Source organism: Terrapene carolina, unplaced genomic scaffold, assembly GCF_002925995.2.
Source record: "Terrapene carolina triunguis isolate 2854851 unplaced genomic scaffold, T_m_triunguis-2.0 Scaffold93, whole genome shotgun sequence".
NCBI lineage: Eukaryota > Metazoa > Chordata > Testudines > Emydidae > Terrapene > Terrapene triunguis.
Genome location: NW_020664444.1, coordinates 32,474,294 through 32,483,994, shown reverse-complemented (window position 1 = coordinate 32,483,994; position 9,701 = coordinate 32,474,294). Strand labels below are relative to the sequence as shown.

General features: G+C 58.1%; 1 protein-coding gene across 1 annotated transcript in view; it reads left to right on the top strand.

Moving 5' to 3' along the window:
- LOC112105158 (deoxyribonuclease-1-like) overlaps nucleotides 1–8,608 on the top strand; it is an 11,977-nt gene extending 3,369 nt beyond the window's left edge. The window contains exons 2-7 of the mRNA XM_026650789.1: nucleotides 865–953; nucleotides 3,267–3,350; nucleotides 4,019–4,134; nucleotides 5,519–5,631; nucleotides 7,255–7,409; nucleotides 8,467–8,608. Of these exons, the coding sequence (XP_026506574.1) occupies nucleotides 865–953; nucleotides 3,267–3,350; nucleotides 4,019–4,134; nucleotides 5,519–5,631; nucleotides 7,255–7,409; nucleotides 8,467–8,608 (699 nt within the window). The remainder of the gene's footprint in view (nucleotides 1–864; nucleotides 954–3,266; nucleotides 3,351–4,018; nucleotides 4,135–5,518; nucleotides 5,632–7,254; nucleotides 7,410–8,466) is intronic.
- The last annotated feature ends 1,093 nt before the right edge of the window (nucleotides 8,609–9,701 follow it).

Here is a 9,701-nt window from a genome sequence, read left to right as displayed (position 1 = left end):
CCCCCAGGAATTCTGGGCCCAGCCTTGTTGGGGTTACGAGGACTCTGACACACAGGATAGTGGAAGGGGAGCCCTCGAGGTCAGGGAGGCCTCTGGGTAAAGGAAGTAGGAGCGAAGACTCAGATCCTTTCACTAGCCCATTTCACTGGGGTAGTGTATAAGCCAGGAAAGATCCCTACAATAGCGGGACCATTCCCCTGCTTACATATCTATCTGGGACCTTGGTTTCACTTCAGTGTTTAGGGGACCGTGTGGCTGATGACTGCCAGAAACTGAGATGGATCACTCAATAATTACCCTGTTCTGTTCATTCCCTCTGAAGCATCTGGCACCAGGATACTGGGCTAGATGGACCATTATCTATATATCACCACTTCAGATTCCAGTGTTTTTAGAGACAGACAGAGGGTAACCCTGGCAGCCTGGTTGGCATTCCCCATGGCAGTGAAACTCATCCTCTGCAATCACTGCTGTGTTGGTCTCTGCTCTGTTAGGATCCTGCTGGCTGATTTCGAACCCTTCTGGAACAGCTGCAGTCTGAAAGCTGCCATTTCCTCCTGTTCTCCTCTGTTTCCCCATCTAACTCACCCCAGGGCTCACCTCCCCCGCCCAGCTCATGCACTGCAGCAGAAGAGAGATAAATACCCAGCTCAGCTGGTGGTTGAAGGGGCATGTCAGCCCTGGGGACACCACCCTTCTGGTGGCTGGCTGCAGCCTGGGATTTTGCTGGGTGTTCTCAGCGATTTTCCCAGTGTTTGTGCATCTCTAAGGGAAGCTGGGAAGAAAGGCGAGGGGTGTTAGGCACTGCACACGCAGCCTGCACCAGGCTCGGCTTCACAGCACGGCGCTTTGTGTTTCCCCCAGATCGTGCAGACATACGACATCGCTGTGGTGCAGGAGGTCCGTGACTCTGATCGGAGTGCCATCAGGAAACTGATGGACCAGCTCAACAGGTGCTTTCCAAACCTACATGGAGGGGGGGAGAGGGAGGAGCCTAAAACATTGCTGTGGTCTGGAGTGTTTTAGAGCAGGTATAAACAAGGCCCCTTCGGATGCAACACCCAGCCAGCCACACAGGGAAGGCTCCATTGCTGCCCGCAGCAGCTTAGATGAAGGGAGCGCTGGAGCTGTGGCTCTGCAGGTGGTTCTGGCATAACTGACTCAGTGACAGTGTCATGGGGAGCATCACTCACCGCTGGTCCAGCACCTCCTCCTGGTCACTCTGAGGATTAGCTCAAGGCCAACATCCCCATCCATGGTCTGCACCCCTTCACTTCAGCCACAGTCCACCTGCAACCCCTCTTGCAGCATCAGGTACCACAGCATCTTCTTTGTGGCTCAGCCCTCCAGCCATATCACTATCTGGGTTCCCCCCTTCCAGAAGAGGTTTACCTCCTCAATAGTCCTGCCACTTCCCCAGTGGTGAGTGGGGAGACCCAGGCCCACCCTCTGCTCTGGGTCCCAGGCCCACCCTCTGCTCTGGGTCCCAGCCCAGGGACCCTCCAAACCACAGTCACTTACTGCATTCCTTTGCCTCTACTATCACTACATTTCCCTGGGCCACTTCCCTGCAGCCACAGCCCCTTCCTCAGTCTCAGCAGCCTATCCAGAGCTCCTTCTCTTCTCCCCAGGTTCCTGCCTGCACTGCTGTGTCTAAGGTGCTACCAGGTTGCAGCCAACTCCAGACACAGTCCTCCCTCCTCAAGTTCCAGTCAGCTACTGACCCTGCTCTGCTCTGAGGCTCTTTTATATGGGCCTGCCAGTCCCTGATTGGCCACTCCTCGCAGCCCCTCTCCTATTGGCTGCTTTTCACGCAGCATCCCTAGGGCTCTGTTAACCCCTTACTGGCCAGTCTGGGGCGAATGCCACATCACAGACACCTTCATGGGCCTCTGGAGCTTTTCACCACCAAAAGGCACATGCATGAGATGGGGCCCGGGACATCCCTGCCTGGTGCCACACACCGCCATTCTCACAAAGGGAGCATGACATGGGGTACAGTGGTACCAGGGTGGCACATTTCAGGGCAATAATCTTGTATACAAAAGACAGCACAAACAGAGGAGCACAGAACTCCCTGAGGACATCAGCAAGGTGCAGATATGGAGCAGGGCATGGTGCAGCCATTTACACCAGTGCAAAGTGACTGTATACACTGATTCTGATCTCATGTACTCAGATATAAATGAGGGGTAACTCCATTACAGCCAATGGAGGCCATCCAGTGTGAAACCGGTGTGAGGTCAGAACTGGACCCTACCATATGGGTGTGAATTGGTGACCAGGGACAGGGGCCACCAACCCCTCAGGAGAAGCTTGTCAAAGAGGCGGAGAGGGTTGGAATGGGCTTGGGAAGTACAGCGGACAGATCTACAGCCTCAGGCCAGGGGTAATATGACACCAGCGAGGTCTGATTCTGTTGGTGGTGGTATGAGAGCTGAGGCCACCTGCAGATGTCCCTGACGTGGAGGGGGTCACAGGCGCTCAGGACCTCTGTGGTGGAGGGGTTCCCACAAGACCTCTTCCACTCGGCTTCCCAAGAACTCAGTTCAACTCCATTCCCGTCACTCAGGTCTCTTTGTTGGGCCTACAGCGAAGCTATGCTGAGTTGATCAGACTCAAGTGGAAGGGGTGAGGATGGGGCATACCAGTACCACCCATCCAAAGTGACCCAGCGACCTTCTTTTTTATAGACATGTACACATGCCATTGCATCACCCGTTTGGGGATGGGTGTGCTCCCTTTGCGGGACCCAATCCCTGTACAGCATGCACTGTCCTTGCATAACATTCTCTTTGCCTCAGCTCACCTTCCAAGCTTCGCTTACCCATTGTTATCTTGTCCTTTGTCAGTGGTTCCCTGAGGGTCCCCCCTTATCTTAGCCAGCACCGACAGTCTGTTTCTAGCCTGCTGCTCCACTTACCTCCCTAATCCTGTCTCCCAAGAAATAAGGCCTCACCCATGTCCAATTACTCATGTCAAGCCAGCCTACATATTGAAGGGGCCACATGGGAAAGATGCTCCCTGAGGCACCCCCCGCTCCAAGCCTGGCTTCCCAGAACAGAGTGGCAAGGGGCCTGCATGGAGGGAGATGTCTCAGCCGTAAAGCAGGCAGGGTCATTCCTACGCTGGCTGGGAGATCGGCTGGGGGTGGGACGGGAATGGTGGGAGGTGGTGCAGAGCAGGGAGATGTGCTGGACATGTGCACGGCCCTCCCTGCTCTGGCATGGGCCTCACTGCCGGCTTCTCTGACGTCCCCACTCTAGGGCATCTCTGCAGCCATACAGCTACGTGGTCAGCGAGCCCCTGGGCCGGACCTCCTACAAGGAGCAGTACCTCTTCATCTACAGGTAAGGATCCAGCAAACAGTCAGAGCTAGTAACAATACTAGGTGTTTTCCCCTCAGGTGATGTCCAGGGCATCCCCCACGCTCTTGTGTCTCCTGCCCAGCCACTGCTGCTCTCTGCATGCAGGCCCCTGGGCTAGGGTTGCCAACTTGGTAATATTTAAAAAACGGAACCTCTCCAGCCCCGCCCCTTCCACTGAGACCACACCCTGCCCCATCTCTTCCCCTGAGGCCCCACCTCTGCCATGCCTCTTCCCCAAGGCCCCACCCCTTCCACGTCTCTTTCCCCTGATGCCCTGCCCCTGTCCACTCCTCTTCCACCCTCCCTCCTGTCACTCCGCTCGCTGCTTTTCCCCTCCCACCCCTCTACCCGGGTCAGGAGGGACTCACTTGCTTTGCTGGTGCTTGGAGCTGCAGCCACCTGATGCAGGTAGGAGGTGGCCCTGGCTAAATAGGGCCTGATGTGGGTGATGACTTGGCGCCTACCCGGCCTGCAGTAACCGGACATTGGGTGTCCGGTCAGTAGATCTGACCGGATTCTGTCAGGTCCCCTTTTCAACCGGACTTTCCGACAGAAAACCGGGCACCTGGCCACCTACCTGGTGCACCAGGGCCCACCCCAGAGTGGAGCCACGTGACTGTGTGTGGTCATTCCATCTCTCCTCCCGGCAGGACGGATATGGTGTCGGTGGTGGACAGTTACTACTATGATGATGGCTGTGAGCCCTGCGGGAGCGACACCTTCAGCAGGGAGCCCTTCATCGTGAAGTTCTCCTCCCCCTTCACAGGTAAGCGGGGCCCAGGGATCTCTCTGCCCTATGGCACTGGGAGCAGCAGCACCCCAGGCCATCCTGCAGCTAGCTAGAGAAACCCTTGCTCCCCCACACGCTGATCCCTCCCACCAAGGAACAAAGAACATTACCATGGAGAGTTCAGCAAAGTCTTTGGGAATGATGCTTCAACTCAGAGACAGGCCTAGATCCAAATAGGGGGAGCGTGGGGCTGGATCCGGGCCTGGGGACTTATTCTGACTGGTATGTAGGCAGCCTGACCTAGTGGTCGGAGCAGCATCGGGCATCAGAGCCAGTCTGATACCAGGAGGTCAACGTCTGCAACAGGTCCAGAGGGCAAACCGAAGTCTGGGGTCAGGCAGGGCCAGGTTACCAGGAGCTCATTAGCAGGTAGCAGAAGCAGATATGGCAGGGAAAGCAGCCCTGAGCAGGAAGATCCTGGCTGCACGGGCAGTTTCCTGTTCCTGTGCTGGGTTTATATAGTTGCAGTGAAGCAGGGAGTCCAGGACTGCGCGGAGTTCAGTTCCTACTCTGACACCGCTTAGCAGGTCAGTGGGGGGCGGGTTGGCGCTCACTGGTGCTGAAGCGCCCTGTGGACCAGGGTTCAAGACTTGCAGTCCCCAATGGGTGTGGGTCTGGATGCTGGCTTGGGGAGTGCGTGCCTGGGCTGGGGGTCAGCAGCCAGGGATCAGTTCAGCTCACTGTAGAGCCAGGTGCAGTTGGGACCCAGAGCTCAGCTTGGGGGTCATGGGGGTTCACCGGGCTGTGAGTATACCCGCCCCTCCTCCAGCCCACGATCCCATTGCTCCTTGGGGTATGGTTTGGTCACAAGGCCGAGGGAGGGGAAGGGTGGCTATGCCCTGACGTACAAACCCCACAGCAGCCATTCTCATGGGGGCTGAACTCCTCAGAGCAGGTGGGGAGAAGCAGCGACAGTCCTGGCCAGTGGGAACCCAGCTTAGAGACTTCGCTGGCAACTAACCCCCTGCTCTGCAGCTTCCTTTGACAGCTGCTGCTTTGGCACAAAGCCAACCAGGAGCATCTTTGTGGGTGGGGCTGACCCAGGAGGGCAGCGCCCAAGTGCAGAGGGACCGGGAGAGGCTAGTGCAGCTGACTGGAGCTGCTAGCACTGTGGGAACTGCCAAGAGACAATAGAGCGAGCATGAGTAATGGGAGACCCCGGTTCAAGTCCCAGTCCTGCCTGATTCTGAGTGGGAGGGGAAGTGTCCACACGGAGAGCATGGTCTTGGGAACCCCAGAATGGAACAGTCCCAGGTGTGTGTGTGTGTGTGTGAGAGAGAGAGAGAGAGATAGCACGGGGGATGGGTGACGGCTCTGTGCGCACAGAAAACGGCTGTCTGTGTAACTTGTGTCTCTGCAGAGGTGCAGGAGTTTGTGCTGGTGCCCCTGCATACGCCCCCCAGTGAGGCTGTGGCAGAGATTGACACCCTCTACGATGTCTACTTAGATGTCATCGACAAGTGGGGGACTGACGTAAGCATATGTATCTGGGTGCAAACCCAGCGCCTGCCGTGTGAATGAACTCACTGGTGTTCCCTCCCCCGCTTGTCTTGTCTGAGGGCTGGTCTACACTAGAGGGGGATCGATCCAAGATACGCAACTTCAGCTACGCGAATAGTCGAAGTAGCTTGGATCGAATTACCTGGGGGTCCACACGGCGCAGGATCAACAGCCGCGGCTCCCCCGTCGACTGTGCTGCCGCCGCTCGCTCTGGTGGAGTTCCGGAGTTGACGGTGAGCATGTTCGGGGATCGATATATCGCGTCTTAAAGTCGCGATATATCGATCCCGGATAAATCGATGGCCACCCGCCGATATGGCGGGTAGTGAAGACGTACCCTGAGGCTGCTGCTGCCTGGATGGGACGTCAGCTGACTTGGCTGTGGAAGGTCCTGGCTAGTCTATTACTCATGCTGATCCCCCACTTCCTGCGCAGAGCCCCTCCAGCCGCTCTGTCTGCCTGGGCTGGTGCAGGTTACCAGGAACAGTCGGAGGGAACAGCCAGGCCTGCTGCATGCCACTTGCTGCGGCTGGGCACTGAGCTCTGGAGCTAACCAGCAGGGTTTGCCTCTGGGGAAGCGAATCCCCCTTCGTCCATATCCACATGCTGATCTGTGTCAAACAAAGCTGTGGAGCAGAGAGGCCCATCTGCGCTGCCCCCAACCCCTTCAGCCCTAGGCCTGTAGGCCTCAGAGCCACACCCCTCCCCAGCACACAACCCAACCCCTCTGGGACCCTTGCCTTCCCATGGTCGCTGTTTGCTCAGCCCCAGCCGCAGCCCCACCGTGGGCAGAGTGCCCAAGGGTGGGGAGATGCGGGCTCCTTCCCACTCCCCTGCCAGGGTCTCATCACATGGATGGCGAACGAGGATCCCGGACCTGCTTCCAGCTAAATCGATGGGTTCTGCCGCTCAGCCTGTACAGCACAGTCCCAGTGTGCTGACGGCTCAAGCAATCAGGAATGGGCTGTAGGCCCTTTTGCCTGCTGGCATCGGGCCCAGGGCAGTGGTGACCGAAGCCAGCTGTTCCCTGATGACATTGAGCCAGGAAGGTGCACACAGCACGTCACCCTAGGGGTGGTCTTGGCACCAGAGCCCGGGCACCTGCACTGCGCTCCCTCCCCAGAGCTGCTCTCTCCAGGGCAGGGCTGGGTACATCAGCAGGAGGCGTGGGGGGCCCTGCCTGTGCTGCCCCTGCTCTGCAGTTGAAGTGTCAGCCCCACAGGCTCAGGTCATTGCGGTGCCAGGACCTCACAGTGTATCTGAGCGCAAGAAAAGCCTCATGACCCCGTCTCCAGAGAAGACAACCCCCCTGTGCAGAGAAGGAACCAGCAGAACGGCGAGAGGGAGTGACAGACCTTCAGAGCACCCTGTGTCAGCTCCTGCCCCTGCCTTAGCCACAAAGACAGCCACAGCTAAGGAGAGCAGTGGTTAGCCAGCGAGACCTAAACTCGTGGCACTGGCGGGGCTGCCTGAGACACTCCAGAGCGAAGGGCTCGGGGAGGCTGCCGTGTGTGAGGTTCTTGTCTTGCACATGTGCTAGGTGTGGGGGTTGGCCTGGCTGGGTCCCCCCTCACTGACCTGGCACTTCCTTGGCAGAACATCCTCTTCCTGGGAGACTTCAACGCCGACTGCTCCTACGTCGGGCCGCAGGACTGGCCTTCCATCCGCCTGCGAACCAGCGACGCCTTCCAGTGGCTCATCCCAGACAGTGCAGACACCACCGTGTCGTACACAGACTGCGCCTACGACCGGTGAGGAGAGCTGCTGCTGATGATCATCCCTAGTGCTGCTACTGGGCCTGTGCCTGGCAGCTGTACAGAGAAGCCCAGGGCTATATGGCCCGGGGGGTCTCTGTCAGCCCTTGGGGGTTGGGCCAGTGCTGAGGCAGATGGGCAGTGGGGTGTCAGGGGAGCCTGCGCTGCTGCTGCCCAAGCTGTGCCTGTTCCACCAGTCAGTAGCGGGTTTCAGTCCCTGGGGCTGCTGGCCCCTCAGTAATGCAGTCACCTGGCAGGAGGGTACCGCATGAGCGCCACGGTGCATCAGATATAGGAATAACAGCAGCCCCAAGAGACAGCCCAGTGCAGCCAGTGCCAGCCCTGGGGACACCAAATAATGGGGAGGGGATGAAAAGGGACAAGGAGAGGGCTGCAGGTGGGCAGTGCCCTAGCACAGAAGGCCATCACTCATAGGACCACATCTGGGAATACTCTGAGACCACCTCAGCTGTGGAAAGCCACAGCCTCTGGCACAGACCCCAGAGAGACTGTCTGTAGCCCAGCCAGGGCACTCATTAACCCTGATTGCCCTGTGCTGTGCTGTGGGCGTGTGCTCCCCACACACCCAGGTGCGATAGGCAGCCCCGCTCTCTCCAGAAGGTTCTGGAATCAGGTGCCGCTGGAACTTGGCCCTGCATATGGCGGTTTCTTGTCAGTTTCACTTCCCCACATTCAGCTGTCACCTGCCTCCACTGAGCGCAGGTCCTGCACCAGATGGAGCTGGCTGAGAGCCCAGGGTTGCTCTCGGGGGTCTGGCTGCTGGGGAGAGGGATTTCCCCCCCAGGACTGCACAAACCAAGCCACCCTGTCAGCTCCTCCCAGCACTCTCCCTGGCTCCACTACTCAGGGAAGCTGCCGAGTTACCCCACCAGCAGCGCTGCCGAGTTACCCCACCAGCAGCGCTGCCATTGCTGGCCCTGGGCTCCAGCCTGGCTCTGGGGCGGGCGAGGGCATTCCCTGCAGGGTGTAACCGTGAAGCCCAGCTGCCCGAGAAGTCCAGTGTTTAACCCTAGTCCCTTGTGGCGTGTCACAGGATCGTGGTGAGTGGCTCTGAGCTGCAGCGCTGTATGGTGGCCAGATCTGCCAAGGTCAACAACTTCCAGGAGACTTTCCACCTGCAGCGCGAGGATGTAAGTGAAGCTGACAACCTGCCTGCGTGCTCACAGAGCAGCTAGCTGTGAGCAGAGACAATAGCTGCTAGCTAGCCAGGGGACAGCGATAGCTAGTCAGGACTGGGGCCAAGCTCAGAGATCACTGCACCAAGCTTTGCAGGGAGTCTCCCAGAGTTAAAGGCTAGTCTAGCTCAGCTACACTAAGGCCTGCTCTACACACAGGTGTTGTCCTGCTATAACTCTGTGGGTTTGGAGTGTGATTTTTTACTGCTGTAGTTACAGAGGCAGGAACTCGTGTGGACGCAGTTATACCAATATAAAGGGGCTGGATAGCTTATTCCCCTTCCCAGATGGGAAGAGCTATCCCGGGGTAAGCACCTTTAGACCAGTCTAAGTTCATCCACATTAGGGGGCAAAAGGGGTACGGCTTGTGGGTGTAGACGAGGCTGGAGACCCTGCAGGCCTGATTCTCCATTGTCCCACACCTTGTGCAGAGCGAGTGCAGGGGCAGGGTAAGAGCGCAGGATCTGCAGGGCAGCCATTCACATGCATTTGACTGTGGCGTCACTGACTGCCCAAAGGGCAGGATGACGGGCCCCAGACATAGTTACATCGCCTCCTGGCCAGGACACAGCATTTCCACGGGGAGGGCCCTGCTGGCTCTATGCTGTACAGCTCGCTCCGCCCCAGCTGGTGGTGGCTAGTGGCCATTTTCTTATGGCCATTGTTTATAATCTCCCCACACCTGCAGTTAGCCCCTGCCATTGGTTAAAACCCCAGGCCTGATCCTGCTCTCTCACTGGGGTAACCATTTTTCTTGGCAGACCAGCTATAAACTGGTATAGCCATAGGCGCTGACACCGTGGGTGCTCCAGGGCTGGACCACCCAGGGAAAAAAAATAGTGGGTGCTCAGCACCCATCAGCCACAGCTGTTCGGTGGTGCCCCCAATCAACTAATCCGGGGCACTGCCAAACAGCTGATGGAGATGCCGCCAAACAGGGCCGGCTTTAGGCCGATTCAGCCGATTCGGCTGAATTGGGCCCCGCGCAAAGAGGGCCCCGCGCTGCAGCTCTCCACCCCGCCCTCAGCTCACTTCCCCCGCCTCCCCTCCCCTGAACGCTCTGCCCCCTCCCCTGCTTCCCGCGAATCAGAGA